Genomic DNA, 26,993 nt, shown 5'->3' with positions numbered 1-26,993 from the left:
ACAATGCGCCATGCCACGGTGCTTGTATTGTGCAGGAGTGGTTTCAAGAACATGAGGGAGATTTTACCTTGCTTAGGTGGCCCCCACAATCACCAGATCTCAATCCAATTGAGCATTTGTGGGACGAAGTTAAAAGAGCCATCAGGCAGCTGGTTCCACAACCATCAAATCTCACAGAACTGGACAGTGCTATTTATCAGGTATGGTGTCAGATTCTTCGCATCACCTTTCAACATCTCGTGGAATCAATGCCAAGAAGAATTGCTGCAGTATTGAAGGCAAAAGGTGACCCAAGGAAGTACTGATGGGGTGGTCATAATAATCTGGCCACTCAATGTATATAAAAGGCTAAGTGTTCATCTGTCCCACCAGTAGCTATGACATGCACTGATCACCAGGGGGGCAGACGCTCAATGCAGGAGCTGCCATGATGCGCACTGGCCATTTACAAATAAATGGCACCACGGACCTGGCACCAACAAAGAAAAACTTGGCTTCCCCCAAGGGGGACACAGGCCCCACCACCACACTGGAGCAACACCCCACCAAATCGCAGCCAACGCTGCCAAGACCCCATGATGCAAAATGCAGCCCACATCTGAGCCCAACCGAGAAAGAGTCACTCTGGGCACCAGGTAATGATGTCACGTAGCAATGCCCAGCTTCCTCTTCCTAGCGACTAGCCTCCTTGCAGTTTCTTCAGCCCAGGAACATGACTTGCTTTATAGCCAGGTGCAAAAATTTCAGTTTAACCAAATGTTTGTGAAGTGTTTTCAAGTGCCTCATCTCATTTGATCCTCACAGAAGTCCTGGAGTAGGTAGATAGGAGACTTGGTAAAATCCTATTTTCTTTTCATTAGCCAGAAAACAGAGATTTAGATATTTAGAAACTTGACCCAACTGAAAAGAAGTAAGAAATGGTGGACACCTAGAAAATGACTTCATGTTTTCTCACTGTGCAGAATATAGTCAAACACCGCTACAGTTAAATATTTTACCCTTTGTTCTTCCTGCGTGATCTATAATAATAATCTGCTTCCTGTCAATATTTACTGCTGTGTTGCTGACAATTACCTGATAGAGAAGTTAGGGTGCTTCACCGGGCTGGAAAAAGTTTAGCTAAATCAGAAAGCAGGTCTAATTAAGCAAGTTTATTCCTTATATATAAAAGGCTAAGATGACGCATGCATGCATAATACATATAAAGCTCTTGCTCGCGCTCATAGCACACGTGTGTTTCGATCTGTCATTGTTGATTGCGAATTTGGTTGACACTTCTATTATAGAGAAAGGGCGAATAGCGATATTAAAATATTTCTTCTAATTAATTTCTTTTCCATGTGAACAAATATTACACTAGTAATATTATAAAGTTTTCAACTAGCTGACAGTGAAATAACGTTTGCTTACATATGTATTTAACCTTTCCGAAGGTAGATATTGAATGACTTCTCTGTGCTAGGCCCTGTGCTGGATGTGGGAGACAGGGAGCTAACATGTAGAGGCCCAGCCTTCAACAACCTTGAAGACTATTCTGAGAAATAGACAGATAAAAACAAAGAATTATGTTTTGCAACAAGGGCTATGATAGAGATAAGCACCACATGGCAGAGCTAGAAATCACATTGAGATTCACAGATGGTTTTCCCGAGAAACCAGATTATACCTGAGTTGGATATTAAACGTTAAGTTGGTATTACTCAGGTAAGAAAAAAGGGGGTTGCCATTTCTAGCAATGGAGTAGCATATGCAGGTGTAGGGTGGGATGAGTGACATGGTGTGCTAAGGGAGCTGGCTACACGTAGTTCCAAATAGCTGGGTTCTAAAAGAGGCATGATGAGAATTGAGGCAAGATAGGTAATTGGGGCCCAGATCAAGAGCACTTAGTTCACTGTTTGCTAAGGACCTTAACATTTATTTTACCAGAAATGAGGAACCTATTAAAATGTTTACATCAAATATTCTGAATTATCTCATTTTATGACATCTCTTAATTCTTCGGTTTTTATATCTCTTTATATTATTCCTTTAGTGATTACTCTAGAGCAGCGGTTCTCAACCTGTGGGTCGCGACCCCTTTGGGGGTCGAACAACCCTTTCACAGGGGTCACCTAAGACCATCCTGCATATAAGATATTTTACATGGGTTACTTGTGCAAAGTTAAATTTAGAAGAATGATAAATGCACTCCCCTCCTCCCAGTTCCCGCCCCACCCTCCGCCCTCACTCCCCACCCACTGTCCTCATCCATAGGTGCACGATTTTTGTCCAGTTTCTTCCCGCATCTCCCATTCCCCTTTCCCCCCCAAGAATAGTCAGTCCATTCCCTTTCTATGTCCCTGATTCATTATAATCACCAGTTCATTCTGTACATCAGATTATTTATTCACTTGATTCTTAGATTCACTTGTTGATAGATGCATGTTTGTTGTTCACAATTTGTATCTTTACCTTTTTCTTCTTCCTCCTCTTAAAGGATACCTTTCAGCATTTCGTATAATACTGGTTTAGTGGTGATGAACTCCTTTAGCTTTTCCTTATCTGTGAAGCTCTTTATCTGACCTTCAATTCTGAATGATAGCTTTGCTGGATAAAGTATTCTTGGTTGTAGGTTCTTGGTATTCAGCACTTTGAATATTTCTTGCCATTCCCTTCTGGCCTGCAAAGTTTCTGTTGAGAAATCAGCTGACAGTCGTATGGGTATTCCCTTGTAGGTAATTGAGTCTCTTTCTCTTGCTGCTTTTAAGATTCTCTCTTTGTCTTTTGCTCTTGGCATTTTAATTATGATGTGTCTTGGTGTGGTCCTCTTTGGATTCCTTTTGTTTGGGGTTCTCTGCGCTTCTTGGACCTGTAAGTCCATTTCTTTCACCAGGTGGGGGAAGTTTTCTGCCATTATTTCTTCAAATAGGTTTTCAATATCTTGCTGTCTCTCATCTTCTGGCACCCCAATTATTCTGATGTTTGTACGCTTGAAGCTGTCCCAGAGGCTCCTTACACTATCTTCGTATTTTCGGATTCTTTTTTCATTTTGCTTTTCCGGTTGGGTGTTTTTTGCTTCTTCGCATTTCAAATCTTTGGCTTGATTCTTGCGCTCCTCTGGTCTGCTATTGGGTGTCTGTATAATATTCTTTATTTCAGTCCGTGTATGCTTAATTTCTAGTTGGTTCTTTATCATAGCATCGAGGGTCTCATTAGTTTTCGTGACTCTCTCCTCAAGTTTATTGACAGCTTCTAGCACATTTTTGCAAGCCCTCAAAATTGCGATTTTTAGCTCTATATCCTCCATTTCTGTCATGTTTTTTTGTCTCCGCATTTTTTATGCTTTCTTGGTGCACCCCCTAGTGGTCTTTGTGCGCAGTCTTGTTCTCGTTGAGCCTTGATTGTTGTAGTTAATACTAGAGGGATTTGACCACCAGGCCGACTGGCTGTGAGAATCAGCTGTGTCTGCTGCAGTGGGAAAACTTCTGTCCTCTGGGGGGGCGCTAATCTAGCCTTTGCCTGCGGCGATCCGGCAAATGGCTCTGCGCAGGGCTTGGGCGGGGCGGGCTCAACAGGGCGGGCGGAGGGAGCCGTTATGGTGCCCTCAGTCCTGTTCCCAGAGGCTCTGCTTCTCAGAACCCCCGGAACCGCTGCAAACCTCGGAGGGAAAGCTGCCTTCCAACTGATGCCAGACACTCCCGCTTCTCCCGTTTGGGTCCGAGTCCCCAGCGATTCGCCCGTATCTGGAGCTCAGAGTCTGAGACTCCCCCCTGACCGAAAACGACAACCGCGCTCTCAGCCACCAGCCCGCTTTGCGCGCGCACCTCCGCACCTGAGTTTTTTCCACACTGCGCCTCCTCTGAGCCTCGGTGTGCTGTTATTTTTCCTTCTAGTTGAAGAGTCTCTCCTCAGCCAGCCTTCCTGTGGTTCTGGGTGATGTCCGTTCCGTCTTTTAGTTGTATTTTTGAAGTGGTTGTTTGCGGCAGCAGTCTCTGGTGTTTACCTATGCCGCCATCTTGGTCTCTCAGTCTCATTGTGACTTCTTTCCATCCTTTGTAGTGGGACTTCCCTTCATCTAGATTTCAGGTGATTCTGAATGATGGTTGTTCCGTAGTTTAGTTGTTTCACAATTTGGGAGACAGCATCTTCTAGATGTGAGAACCTGGTAGAGTTTCAGGAGGTAAAATTTGCAAAATCTACAATACTTTTTCTTGTGTTCTTTATTTCTTCTTGTGTACTAGGTTTCCATCTGAGATTTTTCTTTCAGTCTGAAGAATTTTCTGTAATTGTTCTTATAAAGTGGACCTGCTGATGAGTAATTTCCCCAGCTCTTTATGTGTCTTAAATGTGCATTTATTTTATTTTGACTTCGGAGTGTCCAGATTATTATGGGTTCTAAATTATTATGACCACATTCCATGTCCAGATTATTATGACCACATGCCTTTTGTAAGCAAATTAGCTATAATTTTGCACTGAGTTGCTAGAGGGCCAGACCATTATAAATAGGGAAGCAGGTTGTTTACCATGACAGTAGAAGTGATTTTTTTCTGATGATATGGGTAAACAATGCAATTTAAGCTTGAAGGGTTGTACTCATGCATGTGGGGTGCATGCTTTCATGCTGTTTCTGCCAAATTCTCACTCTGCCATCTGCATGATGCAACTGGAAACGTGATTCATCGGACCACATGACTTTTTTCCAATGCTCGACTGTCCAATCCTTGTGTTTATGTGCGAATAGGAGACATTTTATCATGGTAACTGCAGACAGCAATGGTGTTCGGAACAGGCCTTCAGCTTCCATATCCCATAGGATGCAATGTATGGCAGTTTGCCTACAAACGTCAGGTGGTCATAATAATCTGGCCACTCATCATAATAAAAGTGTCCCAAAATTCACGCAAGAAGTAATTTTGATAGAAAATACAGGTTTATAATTAAAAATTGCAAATTTCTTATTGATTCATAAAGTATACAGTATAAGGTTATGTATGGAATAGCATATTGGGTAAATGGCCTCCACGGCTTTGCTGGCACGTACGGACTCTTTTGTTATTGCCTGAGCAGCCGCATTTTCAAAGAATGGTCCGATGATGCCTCCAGCCCAAAATCCGCACCAAACAGTGACATGTTGTGGATGCATTTGTTTCTAAACAATCACTCGTGGATTTTCTGAACCCTATATGTGACAATTTTGTCTATTAACCAAGCCATCAAGATGAAAATGAGTCTCATCAAAATTCAGCCACATTTATGCAAAACGGTCATGGAAAATCTCAACAAAAGAGTGGGTATGTGTCAGCAAAGCCATGGAGTCCATTTACCTGATATGCTATTCCATACATAACCCTATACTATATCCTTTATGAATCAATAAAAAATTTACAATTTTTAATTATAAACCTGTGTTTCCTATCAAAATTACTTCTTGCATGAATTTTGGGACACCCTTTATATATCCCACATTCAAAGGCTGTTAAATCGCATTGTTTACCCATATCTTCAGTAAAAAATCACTTCTACTGTCGTGGTAATCAACCTGCTTCCTTATTATAATGGTCTGGCCCTCTAGCAACTTCAGCGTGAAATTATAGCTAATTTGCCTACAAACATCAGGTAGTCATAATAATCTGGACACTCAGTGTATATATTCAGTTCTATAAAGGTATTTGAATCTCTTTTATGCATATAGATTCTAATTCTCAGTTGAAATTACTCATGTTTTCATCCAGTTTGTCCAAAATTTCTCTGCTTTTTTTAAAACATATTTATAAGAGTAATTTTGAAGTCCCGGTCTGCTAACATCAATATCTACATGATCCTGTGTCTGCTTCTAATGTCTATTTTTCCCTCTTAGGTATTAGTCACACTTTCCTTCCTCTTTATAAGCCCTGTAATTTTTTCACAATTTTTATTATATGACAGAAATTATGTATAAAAGATCTATAGATACTGAAATTAATGTTATTTTCTCCCAGAGATCATTTACCTTTTCCTCCTTTCAACAGAGAGCATGAGGAGCCAAACACATTAATCTAATTAGAGATTGAGCTTGGTCAGTGCTGGGTTGCAGCTTTAGTTATTATACTTGGTTTACTTCTGATGTCAAACCTCTTTTGTTCTAGGCCTCTCTCTTTAGTGGGCTATTTTCTCCCAAGTAGTGCAAAACTGCAAGAAACTTCGCTCTGCCTCTCTAGTCTAATCCGCCACCTCCCACACCACCCCAGCTCTCAGAATGCATCCTGTGGGGAACACTGGCCACAGCTATGAAATTTCTCTAGATTCCAATACATCACACCAACCCACACAGTCATCAAAAGCTTTTCTAATTTTACTTTCCCTTAGAATAATCTCTCTATGGTAAGCCTATTTCTCAGAAATGCCCAGACATGATAAGGCCCCAGGGAGAAGAAAACACTTGGCAATCTCAGCTCATCTAAGAAGTGTTCTACCATCTCTAGAATTTTAATTTGATAATCGTTGCTTCCATGGCCCTCTGATAGCTTTAAAATTTTATTTCTGTAATTTACCATGGGTTTTTGTTGTTGTTTTCCGATCTGTTACAATGAAAAGAATGGCCTGCCTGTACCTATTAAATCCTATCCAGAAATAAAATTCCTGATGAAATGTTTAAAACAGGAAAGTGTCATGACCAGATTTGTATTTTAGAAAGTTTTTAGAAAACTGTGTAGTGGATGCAGTGTAATGAGGCTAGATTGAAGGCAGCATATTGCAGTAGCGGGAACTTGTTGTTCCCAACCAGCTACCTGCTTTTGAATGCTCCTTTTGTGTTCTCCTAGTTGTTTACATCTAGATAAATTACATAAGCTATTAAGTCCTAATTTTCCCATCTGTTACATGGGGCTACTGATACTTGCTTCTTGGAGTTGTGTGGGTTAATTTTAGCACGATGACCCGCATTTACAGAGCATTCATTAAATAGTACCTGCTATTACTTTGTAGATAAGGAGGCCCAAGAAAGGAAGTAACTAAGTTGAGAAATCTTGAGGAAAAAGAATTGAAAGGATTTTGTGCCCTTATGAGATGTGAAGACATGTATCAGATTTCTATCTTGGATAATTATGCCCCAAAAGAAAGTCTTATTGAGAGAGAAAATGCAGGATAAGAACATGGTTTCGAGTTAATTTTGAGAATATGTTGAGATGGAGGGACCTATGGGACATCTTCCAAGAAAAAACTAACACTTTTCTAAGAAACTGACAAAAGTAGAAAGGAAAGACAAAGATTGGCAACTGAAGAGCAACTACAGTCAAGACAGGTTTGTTTCAGAATTAATTTTACTTTGAAGTTCATTTTATTTCTGATTTTAGATATAATATATGGGCATTATAGAAAATTGGCTAGTAAGAAGCAAAGAGAACTTTAAAGAACAAAAAACTAACACTTTTCTAAGAAACTGACAAAAGTAGAAAGGAAAGACAAAGATTGGCAACTGAAGAGCAACTACAGTCAAGACAGGTTTGTTTCAGAATTAATTTTACTTTGAAGTTCATTTTATTTCTGATTTTAGATATAATATATGGGCATTATAGAAAATTGGCTAGTAAGAAGCAAAGAGAACTTTAAAGGATAAAGGAATAGTAGATGTAAAGATCTGAGACAGAGAGACCATGGAAGATGCCCACCCAGCAGGTGGAACTTGCTGGAAGTTGGCTTTCAGGGGAGCCAAGGAGGCCATGCACAGGGAGGTGCTGTATCTCAGAACTCACTGCAAAGCCCTCCTGGGGGTACAGGGGAGGCTGAGCTCAGGGAGGAGTCACGCTGGAGGTCCTCTGCTTGGCTCTTTGGTGTTCTAGAAAGTCATTCACTGGGTGGTGCCAGACAGGTGGCACTCAGCTGCAGAGCCACCTGAAAGGTTGTCAATGGAAGCGGGTGTCTCTGGGCTCTGGAGGAGCCATGTCAACATTGCAGGAGCCTGGAGCTGGAGGAGCCATGTCAACATTGCAGGAGTCTGGAGCTGGAGGAGCTTGGTCCTGGGAAAGTCATGCTGAGGAGCCTAGTGCTGGAGAAACCACTGCAGGGGTCTAGTGACAGGAGCAACCACTTAGAAGAGAAATCCATTTCTCCTTCAGTGTTTCTCCAGTGCCCTCTAGTGACACAGCTCAACATCAGACCAGCAGACAAAGCAAAAATACTTACAGGGCTCCAGGCCATTTTCACAGAGCAAATAGTGAAGAGGGACTTTGGAGTTTAGGGTCAATACATTGTTTTCATCATCTTAACTAGTTCTTTATGCTCCCCCACTCTGGGTTCTTTACACTATTTTGTAACCTTTGAAATCACAGTCATTATTCCTACTAAGTTATAAAACGTTAATAGTTACAGTTGTCTTTTGGGAGAAATTCCATTTATAGAGGGAATAAAACTTGGAACACTCAAAGCAATAAAGGTATAAAAGCAACATTTGAAACACAAGCCTGGCTTCAAATCAAGATGTTACCACTTGCTAGCTATATGACCTTGAACAGGTCAATTAAACTCTCTGTGCCTTAGTTTCTTCAACTAAAAATGGGCACCATATTAGTTACCATTCTCATAATGTTCCTATGAAATTACCCATGTGACAGTCTTGTTATGGGGCCCAACACCTAATAAGAGTTTGATGAATTTGCTTTATTGATAATATTTTTTATTATTCCCTTAAACAGCTCTATGATGTTGGGATTTTTATTGTCCCTAGTGTTCTATACAAAGAGTCTGTGACACCCTGTGACATAGATATGTGGACTCTTTGGCACAGGTCTAGAGAGTTTAAATAACTTACCTAGTTTCACAGAGCTAGTGACAGGTGGGTCCTAATAGAGAAGGGCCCATGCTATTAATATTTCTAAGTGTAGCTTTCCTTGTGCAAATAATGTACAAATGATATTCCCTAGGAAGCCTACTCTTGGGCTGATTTCTAAAACCAGCTTTTACTGTGGTATTATCTATTTTTTTCACTTTTATTTAAAATTGTTTCTCTCATTTTCAACAGTATGCTGCTGAATTTAAAAACTTACTACAAAAGAGAACTTTAAAAAAAATCTCAATTATCAATATACCCCCCTCCACTCTGTCATTACAGAGTGTCCCTTATGTCTTTGCAGTGCATTTTGCACACATTCCCGCCAGCTCCATAATTATAGTGTGCAGAGTTATTTGGCAATTGTATGATGAGAGGCTCTTTGCCAGACCTACTTTCAATGTTCTAAGCTATCACTTTGGAACTAGGGACAGTTTTCAAACACTTCATAATCCCCAGGTGACTTTTTAGTTTTACCTACTGGGTCTTTAATGTCCTTTTGTATTCTCTCTCCTTCCCTTTCAAGTTGAAACATCTTTCAGACTCTCTCTTTAGCTTCCAAGTTGTTCCCCGCAGACTCTCAAACAGCTTGAAACCCCTCTTTGATATGCCTGATTCAAAAACCTACTTAGAAGTGTCTCTGGGTCAGACTTGGCCAATAAATTCACCTCCTTTCAGTGCATCTTTAAAACTTCCAGTGCAGAGAAAATGCTGCATTCCTGATACCTCAGGTGAACTGTTTTGGTGTTGTTCTGTCAAAGACAAGATGAATGGGGCAATTAACACCGGTGATTTCAATTAGGCTATTGCAGTGGAGGGAATATTCAGTAAAGAGGAACATCTCAAAGGGAGGGCAATAGAGGCAGGTCAGTGAATCCAAAAGGAGTCTTATTCCACTTGTGAGGAAGGGTAGAGAGGGTCTTATCTCAGCACAGGAGAGAGCAGAATGGTCCTTCGCTGTTATCTGTTTCCCAAACAAAAAGATGGTAGGAGGGTAACTATCTCTGCTTTCAAGGAGCACAGGGATCAGGCCATGCTTGACCTTGGTCCCCCCACTTTGGTTCCCGATGAAGGAATATCACTCATAACTGAACAACTCAGAGGTAATCATAAACCTGGGTGGGGCAAAGCAAGATCTAGGAAGTCATCTCTCAGGGATTCTTGTTGGTGTCACTTCTGTAAAACCAAGGTGGTGGCAGTGGTCAGAGAGTCCTGGAGATCCTGAGAGGAAGGACAGCTGCAAGACAACAGAGTCTGGATAGGGATTTGGGCCGTCAGGTTTTATTTTATTTTATTTTTTATTTATTTATTTATTTATTTATTTATTTATTTATTTTTATTGTTTTAAGTATTACAAATAGTAGTACATATGTCTCCTTTTTTTCCCCATTGACCTTTCTCTGACCTCCCCTACCCCCATCCCCCCTGCACATGCCCTCACACCCGCCTCAGTGTCTTGTGTCCATTGATTATGCTTATATGCATGCAGACAAGTTCTTCGGTTGATCTCTTACCTCCCCCCTACCCCAACCCTCCCCAGCCTTCCCACTGTAGTTTGACAGTCTGTTCAATGCTTCTCTGCCTCTGTATCTATTTTTGTTCATCAGTACATAATGTTCTTTATTGGGCCTTCAGGTTTTAGATCTTAGTTTTAGTCAGATGTGAGACCTGGAAAGGTTAGTTTAGAGCCGTGGTCTGCAAACTGCGGCTCGCGAGCCACATGCGGTTCTTTGGCCCCTTGAGTGTGGCTCTTCCTAAGCCTTAGGAGTACCCTAATTAAGTTAATAACAATGTACCTACCTATATAGTTTAAGTTTAAAAAATTTGGCTCTCAAAAGAAATTTCAATCGTTGTACTGTTGATATTTGGCTCTGTTGACTAATGAGTTTGCCGACCATGGGTTTAGAGGATCGTAGTCAGATATTGAAGGAAAGTGGAAGAACTGAAAATGTAGGAAGGGCTGACAACTGGTGCAAGGTAAGCTCCAATCCAATTTGCAGGTATTTCTAAGAAGGGGAGGAAGTCAATTGAAACTCTACCAGATGAGACAGTTAAGACTCTACCACATGTTCACTGGTAACCTGCAGTTTACAAAGAGGTGGCAAGACAGTTCAAAAAAATGGTGAACTCAGTTAGAATCAGACCACCTGACTATACATGGTTTTCCATTGAAACACAAAAGTTCTCTCTATAGTTCTTAAACTACAGGTGAAAAAATGTACATACAGGCCTGTTGTAAAATCTAGTATAATATATCTTTGCTTTAGAATAAAATCTTAAATCTAATACCAGTAAAGGCGAAGGAATCATTGAAATTATAAAAACCTTCTTCCTTGAACAAATGGTTAAAACACAAGAAGAAAACATTTATAAACTTATTCATTTTAAGTAAGAAATGATATATTGCTGTACATGATTTGCGCCAACAAATTTTAAATAACTAGACAGCCAGAATGAGTACAAAAATCAGAGACATTTTGGAAGTAAAAATTCTTCTTACACTTTTATATGTGTGTTTACAGGATGGCACGAAATCATCTTGAAAATCACATACACCCACCAAACTTTGGGTCGTATAAAACAGAAGTCACTAATATATAAAAAAATGTCTTTTGAAAGGTTCAACAGATGGACCACATCATATTTCATCAGGAAAATTCAAAGTAAAATACCAATGAATTATTGCTACACACCTGTTAGACCAGCCCAAGTCCTGAACTCCCACAATACCGAATGCTGATGAGGATGTGGAGTGACAGGCACTCTCAGACCTTGCTGGTAGGAAATCATACAGGAAGTCAGTCTGTGGTTTCTTACAAGCTAAACATACTCTTATCAGACAATCAGCAGTCATGATCCTTGATATTTACCCAAAGGAGTTAAAAAGCCCTGCACATTGATGTTTATAGCAGCTTTATTCACAATTACCAAAAGCAATCAAGATGTCCTTGAATAGGTAATGGAAAAATAAACTCTGGTCCATCCAGAAAATGGAATATTATTCAGCATTAAAAGAAGAGCTACTAAGCTATGAAAAAACATGGAGGAATCTTAACTGACCATTACTAAGTGAAAAAGAAAGTTAATCTGAAAAGGAACATTAAGTATGATTTCAACTATCTGACATTTTGGAAAAGGTGAAACTATAGTGACAATAAAACTATCAGTGGTTGCCCTAGCTGGTTTGGCTCAGTGGATAAAGCATCATTGGCCCAGGAATTGAAGGGTACCCATTCAATTCCAGTCAAGAGCCATATGAGAGGCAACCAATCGATGTGTCTCTCTTACATAGATGTTTTTCTCTCTCTCTTTCCCCCTCCCTTCCACTCTCTCCAAAAACCAATGGAAGAATATTCTCAAGTGAGGATTAACAAAACAATAACAACAAAAGCAATCAGTGGTTGCTAGGGGTTGAGAGAGAAAAGATGAGTAGGAGGTACACAGAAAACTGGGACATTGAAAGTACTCTGTACAATAATAAGGGATGTATAGCATTATCCTTATGTCCAAACCCCCAAATATATGCAATCCTCAGGTAAACTAAGCACTTGGGATGATTACGATGTGTCAATATAGATAGATCTATCCTTGGTTAAAAAAAAAACAACAAAAAACATTCTGGTGAGTGATGTTGATAATGGGGGAGGCTATTCATGTGTGGGAGCAGGAGATTTATAAGAAATCTATGTACCTGAATTTCAATTTTGTTGTCAACCTAAAATAGCTGTTAAAAAATGTTGTTTTAGAAAAAGAAAAAAAAGTCTCTACGGGTCCCAAATAACAATAATTTAAGAGTCATGTGAAGACTATTATAGCATTATGATGAATCCTTGCCACTCTGTTGCTTTGTTACCCGACTGTTACTGGATGATGGCTGAAGTTGAATGACAGCTTGGCAATACTGATCTAGAGTCTAGATTTAGGAATGAGAACCTTGACATCAAAATGTGGGCAGTGGCTAATAGCACAGGCATCACCTGGAAACATAGTAGAAATGTAGCAGATCTTTTGAATCACAACCTGCATTTTAACAAGAATTCTGGGTGATTTTTTAAAGCACATTAAAGTTTGAGAAGCACTTATTTGGAGGACTTAGAAGAGAATGGAGCATGTAAATTAGAAGGGAGGTTTTCAGAATAGTGTGCACCCATAGACTAACAACAGCTGGCCATTGCAATGCAATTTTTACATAGTCACCCAGTCCCTTCTTTTGGCAAGGTGCCACCATTGTTCATCTGATTAGTGGCCAATCAGGGGACAAGGGAAGAATCAGATGACAAAAGTTTACCTTTGATGCATTAAAATCACTGAATTATTTCATTTTAGTGGAAATCTTTTAGTAACTTCATGACCACCACATCTTTTATTTTCATTACTTTAAAAACACCTTTTTGTTATCATTATAACAAATCTTGTCAGGCAGTCAACCAACAAGTGAAGTGATGAATGTATAACTATCAGACTTTCCCAGGTAGGAAATAGTGAATACAAATGTTACCATTAGCACTATGTTGAAGAGCAGGGGTTGTGGCAAGTGGATGGATATATAGATGTATGACACAAGAATCACCCCTCTATCACCATTAGCGAGCCGAGCCCTACAGTCTCGGGAATGCAAGAATTCCAAAGTGTGAGGACTGAGTCCACCTCTTTGCATGCCTGGAAGTATCTCCATTCACTTCTTCATTTCTTCAACAAATATGTTTGTTGAACACCTTCCATGTACCAGACACAATGCTGGGGGTAAGGGTATATGAGGCATAAAGGCACAGCAAGTCTTTGAAATCATTGAATTTATCACCTGGAGAATAGAGGTAGATGATGAATAAGTAACTTTAAGGATAAGATAAGTTTGGATAGTGATACCAGTACTTGTGGTTCCTAAACTAGCAACCATGGGGGAACGTAAGGATGCTTTAGGATAAGTTGCATATTTAAATACTTCTTTACAAGGAGTATCCAACAGACTCCAGTCAAAACCACAGGAAACTTGGCCAACCAGTTTATTTGTCTCATTAAGAACACTACCCTTTGCAGTTGTTCTGTTACAAACAGTGTGTTTTAAGGCAGGCACATCAGTCAGGATCCGGGAAGCAGAATCAGAGGACTATATATTGAAATTTATGACGTGGAATTGGCTTACGGGATGGTGCGGGCAGCTGACCAAGTTCAAAAGTAAGGAAAGATCATAGGTGAGCAGGGCACAGGCAGAAACTGTTGTCCAGTGGTGGATTTTTTTTCCTCTCCTAGGGAAGCCTGCTTTGAGGCATTCCAACTGATTAAGCCTAGCTCACCAGGTTATCCAAGAGAATCTTTCCCCCCTCTCCCCCCCAATTAAAGGAGAACGTTTATTTAGAAAGTCACAGAAGTAGAAAAAAGTGAGCCAGTTGGTCTGCGTGGGCTCAGGAAACAAGTTTCAGAGTCAAAAGAAGGGACCTTGGAGTCTAGGAGAGAGAAAGGCAAAGGTAATGTGCTTGGGGAAAGAAGAAGGAGGAAAGGTGCTTGGCATGCTCTAGAAAGAGTGTGCACTGGGTTCAGGATAATCTTTCTTATTTAAAGTACATTAATTAGGAACTTTTATTACATCACCAATATCCTTTCAGAGCAATATCTAGACAAATATTTAACTGTACAGCAGAGGACTTTGGCCTTGCCAAGTTAATACGTCAAGAAAACAAGTCATCAGAGCAAGGCTAAAGACATCCTTTTATAATCTTAAGTTCAATAAGTGGTTAATGGCTTCTTCCACATAGCATAATACATGGCAGACTCACACATTATTATATGAAAGCATTATGCCATTAACCCAGCAGATGTTGCTCTTCTGAATAGTGAGAGGAAATGATTATCATTATCCATTTAAAAGGTGTTAGGTTAATTTCTACACTGCTTTTGCCATGTAAAGGAGAATGCCGATGACACCGATGAAGGTTATGTTGTTTTATGGGCCTCAAATACAAAGATTCTTGTAAGTGTTTGGGAAGTTGCTGGGAGTTTTAGAGTGTTCTGGGTGAAGAGCATAAGCCAGGATGCAAGCAGGAATCATTTCTAGGTGAGTATTTCAGGTACCTTTTGTAAAAGAGATCTCAGAAGAAAAGAACCCAAGCTCCAGTAATTCATGGAGATATTCTTCTCATTCTAAATAAATAGCCACTTTTATGAATAATTTTATATTTATGATTTCATATTCTTTTTCTTAAAGAAAGATCACAAAATTGTTAGTTTCAGACTCTGAAAACAGGGATCCGCTCCTGCATCTACATTTCTTAATCATCTGTTTTTTAGCTAAAAAAGAAAGAAAGAAAGAAAGAAAGAAAGAAAGAAAGAAAGAAAGAAAGAAAGAAAGAAATTATACCAGCAGGATAATCTCTCTCAAGATCTTACAAAGGCTAATCAGTTAGTTATTGGTTTAATTGTCCTGAAAACTGGTTAGTTACACTGAAAATGTTTCATCTAGTTTAGAGACAAGCCTCAATAAGACAGTTTATTTCAGAAGCAACATTTTGGTTCCTATAGTGAATTTCAGCAGAGCTCTATGGCATTCAGAATACCTTATGATTCTGAGTTGCTAATCTGTAGTCAGATGGGACAGGATCAACTGCTAATGTACAGAAATCCACATTATCTCCTACTGTGGTATTAGACAAATGAAAAGTGTTTTCATTTGTAGTTTTGCTTATGAGGTAGTTCCAGGTTTATTCATTTTGCTTAAAAGACACACACACACACACACACACACACACACACACACACACAATCATTCACCAGTTCAAACACTAGAACATTTAAAAAATTATTCAGTGAAAAGTCTCCCTCCCTTCCACGATGCTGATCTGTCCAGTTCCCATTATCATCTATTTCTGGCAACCAGGATTATGAGTTTCTGTTTCTGTTTCCTTGGAGGTTTTCTTTTATATATATAAATCTTTATTGTTGAAAGTAATACATAGGTCCTCCTTTTCCCCTCATTAACCTCTTCTTGCACCTGTTCCCTTCTCCCTCCCACCTCTCACCACCCCATTGTCTGTGTCCTTAAGCGTATATACATACAAGTTCATTGGTTGATCTCTTCCCACCCACCCTCCCCTACCTTCCCCTTGGAAGGTTTCTGTATGCTCTTATGATTCTGGATTTTGAGCCTTGCTTTCTTTTGATTCACCTAGATATTTTCTCAACCCCTTTATTTAAACTTTTCTGAATCATTTTATTTTAAATATGTTGGTTTTTGTTTTTGATCCAACTAAAGATTTTTTTTAAATCATGAAATTGATTACATTTACCTTAATTGATATGTTAGACATTTTGGTTTTTATTTCTCACATTCTTTTATGCTATTTTCTAGAGGCTCAGTGCACAAAATTTGTGCATGGGTGGGGGGGTCTCTCAGCCCAGCCTGCATCCTCTTGCAATCAAGGACCCGTGGGGAGATGTTGGGCCTAAACCAGCAGTCGGACATCCCTCTTGCAATCTGGGATGCTGCATGTGCCAATGACCATATTTTTCATACAGGTGAAAGGCATCTTGCTGTTGTATGGGCAGGTACATTTTTTTGCCCTGATTATAAAAAGTAGTACATAACATGATCCTTCTGAGGCAGTAGTACCATTTTCCCCATCATATGGGTGGAAAAACTGAAGCAGAGAGAAGTTAAGTAATTGGCTTTATCACACAGTTATAAGTGTCAGAATCAGGGCTGACCACAAAATGTGCAAGCCAGAGTCCAAGCATGTCATCTCTGCATCATCCTGTTTTTTCAGTGTTAGAGTATCCTTGCCAGGTTTTAATTTTTAAATCTAAGAGACTCTTCCCAATATATAGGGTAGGGTCCTTAGGCCTGGCCAGCGATCAGGGCCATCTTTGGGGCAACCAGTGGTCGGGACGATCAGGGGGGCCCCCCCGCTAGCATCTGCCTTGGCTGACGGCCTGGCACTGCCCGCTTGCCGGCCTTGCCCCCCTATCACCACTGCTGGTCACCTCCCTCTCGGGGGGGGGAGGGGGGCAGATGCTCAACACAGGAGCTGCCCCGGGGGCAGGTCCTGCATTGAGCGTCTGCCCCTTGGTGGTCAGTGCACATTATAGCAACCAGTCGTTCCTCTGGTAGTTTCACTGTTAAGTCGATTTGCATATTATGGTTTTATTATATACGATTGTTTATATATACTTTAAGGTTTTCACTGGATCTGTAATTTATTTCTTTGTTTTTATTTGGAGGGTTGTTATGTATTTCTTCTAGTGGTACCTTTATAATCATAGGCTCATATAATTCTTCTAGCTCTTTATTTTTCTAAGACAGTAACAATTAGATCCATGCTTAGTGACAATAAAATGAATGTTTCTCCATTACCCAATCCCTCTTCCTTTACACAATTTATTCAAGAACATTATCTTTCTTTGTGCTGACTTTTATTTTAAATTTGCTTATGTTGTTATTTTGTTTATCATGAATAGAGCTTTTCCCTTACCCTACCAGTTTTTGTTAATTAAACAAAATGTGGTATATACTTTCTATTTTGTCATCCTAAACCCCACATTATTTGAGTCTCACTTCTACATTTAAATATATTCTGTGCTCAGCACCAAATCTTCTTCCAAATTTTTCTCAGTCATTTCTCAGTTTGTTTTGCTGTAATTTCCTATAAAATACTCTTAGGAGCAATAGTCTCTGAATTCTCTGCATGTTGAAACTATTTGTCATTTTCAGATTTAAAGCACGGCTTAGATGCATGTTTATAATATCCATATCTCACATATTCTTTCGTTGATTTTTTTGTTGGTATTGCTCTACTATCTTCTGGTATTGATCATTGCCATGAAGATATCTAATGCAATATATATTTCTCTCCTTTTAAGTGACTTGATCATTTTGTCTGGCTGCCAAATGATTTTGTCTTTATCTTTAAAGTCTAATAACTTTAGTAGGCTATGCCTTGGTTTTGACTAATCAGAGTCTATTATTCCTGGTACACAGTACAGTCAGCCCTTTGTATCTGTGGCTTTTGCATCTGCAGATTCAACCAACTACATATTGAAAATAATAGAAAAAGAAGGTTGTTGCCAACATGTACTATGTACTATGTAGTCAGGCCTATGATGCTTGAGTCTATATTGAACATGAGCAGACTTTTTTCCTTGTCATCATTCCCTGAACAATTTAGCATATCAACTAGTTATATAACATTTCATTGTAGTGGTATTATAAGCAATCTAGAGGTGATTTACGTATACAGGAGGATGTATGTAGGTTATGTTCAAACACAATGCCATTTTACATAAAGGACTTGAGCACTGGCTCCTGGATCCAGTCTCTGATGAGTAAAAGGATGACTGTATGTCCCTTCTATGTACATCAAGTAGATGCTTAGATGAGGAAAGTCTTATTACATGATAACTTTAAATATTTGTTCAGCTTTGGGTTTTTTTCTTAAGGACTCACCCAACTTACGTGTTTGTTGGATCCATGTTTTTTAATATCTGCCATTTTCTTCTCTAATTTCTTCTCTTCAATTTTCATCTTGTATTTGTTTTTCTCATTTGTATATTTCACGTTCCCCACTATGCTTATTCTCACTTATGCCAAATTTTTCCTATATTTTCTTGAGTCCTGACAGCTCACATTTCACCACTTCCTGTTGAATCTTTGTTTCTTTCATTTCTACTCCGAGACCTTCCTTTATAGAAGCAGGTGCTTTTTCAAGTTTTAAAACTTAACTTGCGACATCTGCTCAGTAACAATATTTATCTATCCAATGTATCAGTCCATGTATTTGATGAGCTTTGCTGCTCTTTTCAAAATGTTTGGTTTTTAATTTTGCTTATAATACCTTTGTGTCTATGGTATGCTGATTATTTATTTATTTTTTTCATTTTCTCTTTTAATGAATTAGCTTAATGAGTTGGCTTTTCTTAAACTTGAAATTTGTAGGGGTCCCTGGGTGATACGTGCTTGTGATCTGTGATCAGTGTGGCCTTCAGCTCTTACAACCCACAGGGGCAGACTGCTTTTAGCAAAAAATGGCTCACACATAAGAATCACACCTATGACCATTTTTTGCTAAAAACAGTCTGCCCCTGTGGGCTTTGGTATCCAGCCTTATTCACCTCTGTGCACATCTCAGCGGTTCTCAACCTGTGGGTTGCGACCCCTAAAAATACATCCTGCATATCAGATATTTACATTACGATTCATAACAGTAGCAAAATTACAGTTATGAACTAGCAACAAAAATAATTTTATGGTTGGGGGTCACCACAACATGAGGAACTGTATTAAAGGGTCGCGGCATTAGGAAGGTGAGAACCATACTATAAATGAAAGATAAAGCATTTGTACTGCAGGTTAAGCCCCTCACCTTTACTACGTTTTTGCTAGTACTTTCTGAGATGCTAATGTGCTTACATGCTCCATTCTCATCACTCTTATCGTGTCTAACACTGCCCAATCTAGTATCTGGCTGCCCTTCTTCATATTGTGTAGGCTGCAGGTTACATCTATCTTTGGGTTTTGCAGAATGTGGAATTTATTTGCAGAGTTATTTCCCCTCATTTTCCTGGTTGTTCTTGCATAATATTAAAGAGAAAAGGGGGAAATGTATTGACGTACATTGTTATGTTTGTATGGGAAGTACTGAGTTTTGGTCTTTTTTCAATTTAGATACATAAAAATGCTACTATACTGTGAAGTTGCTCAGTGTTTACATAGTTTCTTTCAAATTCCTTGGCTTGGTATTTAAAATATTCCTCAGTCTAGCTCCAGCCTCATTCTACTTTCATCTCCTTCATATTTTTTATGCTTTTGCTAAATCGTATTGAATTATTTAGAGTTACCTGAATAGTCGTTCTTGTTTCTCCATATTTTGATTCAATGTGTTCCCTCCAGTTGACATTTCCTTCCCACCTTGGTAACCCTTCCTCATCTCCATGGTTCTTATTATCACTTAATATCCTATCTGGACTTCAAGTTCCCCTGAATTAGCATCTAATTCTTAAAGCTTTGCCTCTGGTTTCTGCATATTTTTATAATCTCTTTATATGCTTAACCACACTTTCCATAGCTTGGATCCTCTTAGAATTGTCTTCTACTGTATATGTTAATTTGGTTATTTGAGTGCTGTTCCTACTTTCTACCAGTTGGAAGAAAACCTATGACTTAGTTATGTTTGTGCCCCATTTACGCCTGAGCACAGAACATTGTGCATAATATACATTCAATAAACATTTGCTGAAATGATAAAGTTTAAAAAAAGGCCAAAATTAGTTTTTTGAATGCATGGCACAATTTCCTCCTACTTCTCGCTGATGCACAATATTACCACTCATGGGGATAATTTGGTGCTTTTTTTTTTCTGAAGCCACAGAAAAAAAGCATCTTATAAGAATATGATTGCAGATGTACTTGTTTAGTCATCCAGGCAGTCAAACTGTGTTTTGATTATTTTAATTGTTTTATTTTAATACAGAATAATTTGTCCCTGGCTTTTTATGAGTCCTTGATAGCTGTTAAGTATATTAAAAAAACAAAAATGGAGAACTACTGTAATCTTCTACTGTTAGATGGTGGATCTCTATCATGATATAAATATATTATAACCAATTCTGTTAAAATTTAACTTTAAAATTAAAAAAGGAATAGCAGAAGCTTAACAGAAAATTTCCCCATAAAACTCTAGGCTTTAGAAACATACAACTTTTTAAGTAAAGTGAAACTTGAATATTTACTCCCCACTATTTCATTTAATTGGGCTCCTTTTCAAATATAATTTACATGTCATTTCTTCACCATTTTTTAGCTTTGAAAGCTGTATTTGTTGAGAAAAACCTGTTTCCCAAAGACTTTCTGGATCGTGAAAGAAGAGCCAAGCAATTATGTCAAGAAACAAGTAGTGAAGTGAATATAAAAAGAAATAAGAAGCAATTATAACTGAAAAAAAAATAAATATTTCATTGACACATGAAATATGTGTATGAAATGCAGAAAATAAATTTTAAAAATGCCACCTCCTTTTTTACTTTATATTTCAACTTCAGAAAGTTTTGTTTTCAGACAATATTCTTACCCATTACTTTTCACTTTCTCTCTATTTTCAATAAAAGAAAGATTGGACTAAGAGGGGATGGTATTAATTGGTATTACCTATTCTCAAGTGTTTTTATATAAAAAATGTACAATTTCAGAACAAAGCATTCTGACCTTTGGTTGCTTCTATAGACACATGTTTTGGTCATTTTTCTTTAAGAAAACCTGCATTGAAATTAAAGATGAAAAATATTGACACAGTGAATATCTATAAAGTCAACTAAGAAAACTATGCCCACTTATTTACACTTTCTAGTTTTGTGTGTGTGTTTTTTTTAAATGATACTGATTATGAAATAAGACCTTGTCAGTAGCAGCTGTTCTATTAATTATTATTGATTTATATTCATTCTTATATGAAGTTATTGAGAAATTATTGCATAAGTTCTACTACTACTCTAAAACTGAGTAGCATAGTACAGACAAAGTGGTATAGCCTCAAGAAAAGAAGGGTTCTGAGGTTATATAAAGAGCTCACTCTGTATGGAAGGTCAAGGAGACAATATTTGGTTCTGAAACACAATGCCTTACCTTTTTGATCTATTTTTCTTTATAAATAGCATCTTTCATCAGGCAACCAATATTCTTTTTTTTTAAATCCTTACCCGAGGATATGTTTCTATTGCTTTCAGAGAGAGAAAGAATGGGAAAGGGAGAGAGAGAGAGAGAGAGAGAGAGAGAGATCAATGTGAGAGAGAAACATTGATTGGTTGCCTCCTTTATGTACCCCGACCCAGTAAATGCCCTGACCAGGAGTGGAACCCATGACCCTTCGGTGCATGGGACGATGCTTCAACCAACTGAACCACATGGCCAGGGTGGACAACCAATATTCTTATGCTGCTTTATTTATTTTGTCCTGTAAGAATAATTAATAAATTCTTTCACACAATATTACTATAGTATTTGTATTTTAAAGTGTCCTTTCAAAATATTTGAATTTTAAGAAAACTTTTGCAATAACACACAAAAATAAAGGAAATAACTAACAACATGTAGGGGCCTACTCTGTCCAGTAACCGCAAAAATTCATTATGTTTAAACCCCACAATAATTATATGAAATATATCTATTTTAAGGTTAATATCTGAGAGTTGTATTCATTAAAAGAGTGCCCAATTATTGATGGTGAGTTGGGATTGGAGCCCAAATCCGTTTTTCTCTAGAGACCATAGTTTTTGACCTTCACCATTCTGTTTACTCACCTCTCATCACTTATAAAGTCAGTGAAATTAACTCTAACAGAATTTCCAACATCAGTGGAGCAAGTTTTAATTTGGTGGAGAGGATGGCAGATGAAAGGTTTTTAGAAAACAGTTGCCTATTCCATCTATAATTAATTGCATCCTGAGTCAGGCATTGTGACTTTTGTGTAAGTTGCTTTCCTTCTCATTAAGCAACAGTCACATATGAGGAAAATATAGGAGCAGGATACATGTGAAAGAATTGTGACGAATGTCTTCAGAGTGCTTAAGGCCATAGAAAGCATATTAAGAGGAACAAGAAATGGGAAGTCTAGTTTCAGAAAGAGAATTCATGGGAGATACAAGCTATCCTCAAAGATTTCAAAGCTGTAGTGAACAAAAGAAGTAGAACTAATGAGCATAATTCTAAGAAGGCAGATTCTAGAATTGCTTCCTAATACCTGTTAAAACCTGAAAAAGTTTCTCATTCTCTTCCCATTGACACTTCCCATCTTGGTGCAGAGTAGTTGGCAGCAGGCACACGTGTATGGCTATGAAAGGAAGGAGAAGCTTAGAGAAGATCCACCAGATAATATGCTTACTGAAGCTAAGAGTGTGGAAGGGAATGGGGAATGAAGGGTGTGAGTGCAGAGGGGGTGAGTGGAGGAGATGACCAGCATAGTTGGAAGAGTAATTACATTGAGCAAATGAGAACTGAATAAATAAATGAATAAAATTAGTAAATATATTGAGGATAATGAGCACTAGATATCACACTGTTGTAGAAAGTAATTGCAAAACTTGAAAGGGGGAAAACTAGAAAGAACTCTGAGATTTTGAATCGGGATTAGAGGTTTCAGATATCAGTGTGAATTCATGGTTTTAGACAGGTAGATAAACAATAAAATGGAATATTTAGGAGTAATAGAAAGTTATGTTTTTAGCTTGCTCTCAAATTATTAAAAATATAAATTATAATGTGTATATGTATATATTTATACACATACACTCAACACACCGCATATATGTATCCACATACAAACATATTATAAAGATAGGTGGATGGGTAGGTAAAAATTAGTTATATAGATAGAGTACACATGTGGTGAAATGTTAACTGGGAAACTGAGAGAGAGAGTGGGAGATAGTAGTTCTTTGTATTATATCAGCACTTTTCTGTCAACTTAAAAGTATTTCAATGTAAATTATTTTTTGAAAATGAAAATGTTGCTTTGGGACAGAGGATTCTTTGAAATGTTCAGAAAGAGGCTGAATAACACACACAGGCATATTGCAGAGAATTCTTCCACTGGTTGGGAGATTTGATCAGACTATTCATCATTTCAAACTCTGAGCATATGATTTATGAGTCATATATTGCTGACAATATAGTGGAGTGAAAGTTGAGTCACATTTCCAGAAATTTAAAGGAATATTGAGATGTTAAGGACATGTAATATGGGTACCAAATAGTTTGCAAAGACTCATTTCCCCATCCATCCATCCATCCATCCATCCATCCATCCATCCATCCATCCAATTATTGAGGGCATATGCAAGGGACTGTTTTAGATGCCAGGTATACACAAATAAATAGAACCATCTTCTCCTGCCATCATCTTTCTGAAGTGAAAGCACATAAAATGTCATGGTCTATTAAACAATGGTTGAATGAGCCCCCTAGTTTTTCTAGAATAATTTAGAAATTATTTTACTAGACATATTTTACTTTCTCTATCTCTAGAGAATACTTTGTTTGAAATTATTAGTCTGAAATTGTCTGGTTGATATAGATAGACCTCTCTATAGCCTATTGCATGTGCAAAGCACCAAGCTGTGTGTGTCTCTAAACCCTAATTTAGTGCTTCTTCTATGAAAAGAATGAAGAGGAGCTGTCTCACAAGTATATTTAATGAGAAAAGAGTTTTGAAAAGTATGAAAGTATCTTTTAATGTTACTGTTTCTAATACTTAGGAACAAAACATACACAAAGGAAAAAGCAACAACAACATTTAATTATGCCTTACTCTTTTACAGCTTACAGCACCTAACTGTGTTAAGCTGGTAGCAGGGTCTCACTTATCAAATGTTAATAGAACTGAAGACTTTATATGCTATTTCTGAAATTAACATTTAGGTTTAATTATTTAAGACTCATTTTTCTAAGGTGAAAAGAACTTGTCACATTAAAATAGGATGTGCCAACCCTGGCTCGGGTGGCTCAATTGGGTGGAGCATCCTCCTGTGCATTGAAAGGTTGCAGGCTAGATTCTCTGTCGGGCACAGGATTCCCCAGTCAGGACACATATGGTGGGGAGGCAACCTTTCAATGTTTCTCTCTCACTTCAATGTTTCTCTCTCTCTCTCTCTCTATTGCTTTCCTTTTTCTAAAATCAATAAAAAATCTCTCTCTCTCTCTCTCTCTCTCTCTCTCTCCATTGCCTTCCTCTTTCTAAAATCAATAAAAAGAGTTCTTTAAAAAATGATGTCCCATACTTTTCAGTAGGCTATTTTGTTTGTTATATAAAGATTTACATTAAATATAATTTAACCTGTTATCTTTTCAGAACATTTCCCTCTTATCACACAAAATATACATAGAGCAAACTGGCAGAGGGAAAAAATACCTGAAATTAATCAATGAAAAAATTAACTTTTCAGTCCTTTATTTATTAATCAAAACACTTGATTGTGTGTTTTTTTAAAGTTTGGAATTAAATACATGTTTACGAAAAAAAACTACAAAATGCTACTAAATGCTAATTAGAAGGATAATGAGATTGAACCTATAACCTCTTCCTATTATTTTTTCCCCAATGCTCTAGATGCAAAATTGAGTTACAGAAGAAACAGATTTATAAAAATATTTAAAGGTTTGCAGTAATATTTTAAGGACAATTGTGGTATCTTTATTGTCTTATTAAAAAAGCTTAAACCAGGGAGGAGAAATTCATGGCCGCTGCTTTTTACTCCCTAAAAGAAAGGAAAATGGACAGTCTGCTTGAACTGCTCTAACATAAGGTCCTTACACAACAACTTCATTAAATGATCTTACTAAGACTGAGTGTCTGTCTCTGTCATTGGGAGGAAAAATAATGGCCTGTTCCTGGGCAAGTCACATTATGACCTGAACACTGTAGACACAATAATTTGGTAACCAAGTGTACTTGTGATGGATGTTTGCTGGTGTCACTGCACGGGTAGAACAGCACTGATTGAATGATAGTCTTAGACATTCGGATTTATTATTTATGAATTGCAGAGTAGAACAGAAGAATGACTGTGTTCTTATGTTGCATAACTGTGATTTTGGAAAACAACCTCTAACAGTGTTATATTAAAAGCTGCAAATGAGCTTGCTTACATCAGAGTCAGTGATATTAGGGAGCGACCCAACATTTAGGAAACATTCAGAGATGCTTAGATGGGCAATTAAACATTTTAGTAAATTAAATACTATGACTGACATCGGTCACCAGGCTTTTCAAGCCTGATATTAAGCTATAGCCCTAGAACACTGAAAGATGCTAATGGGATCCTTGAAAAAGCTTTTTTTACAAAAACTCCTTTAAAGGCATATACATTCATTTGACTTATTTTTCATAGCTTTATCAGAAGTAATATTACATTTAGCAATCAATAGTAAATATTTGTTTAATGGTAACTGAAACAAATTTTCCACTCCTCTTCTCAGAGGCCACTTATTTAATATCTGATTTCCATTGACGTTATTGATTTGAACTAGAACAATGAGATCAAAACCTATTGAATTATGCATCCACTTTTTATTAATGAACTGTTTGTAGAAAAAAATCATGTAAAATGTTAAGAGCACATACTGGTAAATATAACACCAATGTTAACTATCAAATTACTTATGTTTAATAGTAATATCTTGATGTAATTTGGTAAATCTATAATCTTAATCTGGTCTTTTTGTTCAACATAAAGATTATATTTCTTTAATATTTAAATTTGTCCCTAAGGATTCAAATGGGCCTTGTATCCATAGGAAATTCCTCTATTGTATAATTTGATGAATTGTTGAGAGCTCTAAATGCAGCAGTAATTTGTCTCTCTGCTTTCTAGACTTGATTCAGCTTTATTCTTTTTGTCATAGGTATTCGGAAATATTTATGATAGAATACATTGGTATTCTGATGTAGGATTCCTATGAGAAGCAAAAAAAGCTAATTACTAGCAAATTTACAGGCACTGGCACATTCTTCCAAATTCTGCTTCTACTTATTATAAAAGAAGTGAAATAATCATATAAACTTCATGATCTTTTAAAATTCTAGTATTGCTTTCTCTCTTAGTTCTTGCATATTTCATCATTGATCATTAACCTGATCATATCAGACCTTTCATTCAAATGTGGTGAACACCTGCTTTGGTTTTAGAGGAATTAATCTAGGAACGTTCAAGATAAATAGAGTTGGCCTTGACCGGTCAGGTGTCCCATGTACTAGTGTTTCTCAGCAGACATAACGTAACCATGAATGATCAGAAGCAAATTTTGAGTAAGTACCTTAAAATTAAATAGCTCTTGAATGAAGTATATATGCAATAATATTAATTGTGAGTGTTTAATAGAGTAAGACTAATGTTTCAATTCACTTTAGTAGATATTATTTAAGTTTGTCAAGTTAATGCATTACTTTTATTCTCCTTAAAATATGTCACTATAAATTTGAATATTGCATTCTTATAGGACTGTTTGTCAGTTTGTTTAGTTCATTAGTACTTTGTGATTTCTAATGAGATATGATACAAAAGCCACTGAGGTAAGTCAATTTTTAAAACCAGCATTTTGTGTGAGCTTATAATTTACTAAGTACCTAGAAATTTTCTATGAGAAATGGATGCTCAAAGAATGTATATTTTAGTTATTAAGATTATTAATAACAATGAGAGGATAACTTCCTGATTTAACTATAAGGGTAAAAAT

At 37.6% G+C, this 26,993-nt stretch overlaps 2 protein-coding genes across 2 annotated transcripts in view; both read left to right on the top strand.

Annotated features, from left to right (window-relative positions):
- Positions 1-26,208, top strand: part of WDR49 (WD repeat domain 49) — a 113,355-nt gene extending 87,147 nt beyond the window's left edge. Inside the window, exons 16-17 of the mRNA XM_014533560.1 lie at positions 20,572-20,692; positions 26,163-26,208. Coding sequence (XP_014389046.1) covers positions 20,572-20,692; positions 26,163-26,208 — 167 coding nt within the window. The remainder of the gene's footprint in view (positions 1-20,571; positions 20,693-26,162) is intronic.
- A 529-nt stretch (positions 26,209-26,737) lies between these two features.
- SERPINI2 (serpin peptidase inhibitor, clade I (pancpin), member 2) overlaps positions 26,738-26,993 on the top strand; it is a 33,777-nt gene continuing 33,521 nt past the window's right edge. The window contains exon 1 of the mRNA XM_005886540.2: positions 26,738-26,833. The gene's annotated coding sequence lies outside the window, so the exon portion shown is untranslated. The remainder of the gene's footprint in view (positions 26,834-26,993) is intronic.

Source organism: Myotis brandtii, unplaced genomic scaffold, assembly GCF_000412655.1.
Source record: "Myotis brandtii unplaced genomic scaffold, ASM41265v1 scaffold99, whole genome shotgun sequence".
Classification (NCBI taxonomy): domain Eukaryota; kingdom Metazoa; phylum Chordata; class Mammalia; order Chiroptera; family Vespertilionidae; genus Myotis; species Myotis brandtii.
The sequence above is the reverse complement of the archived record's forward strand: the minus strand, read 5'-3'. Positions and strand labels throughout refer to the sequence as shown.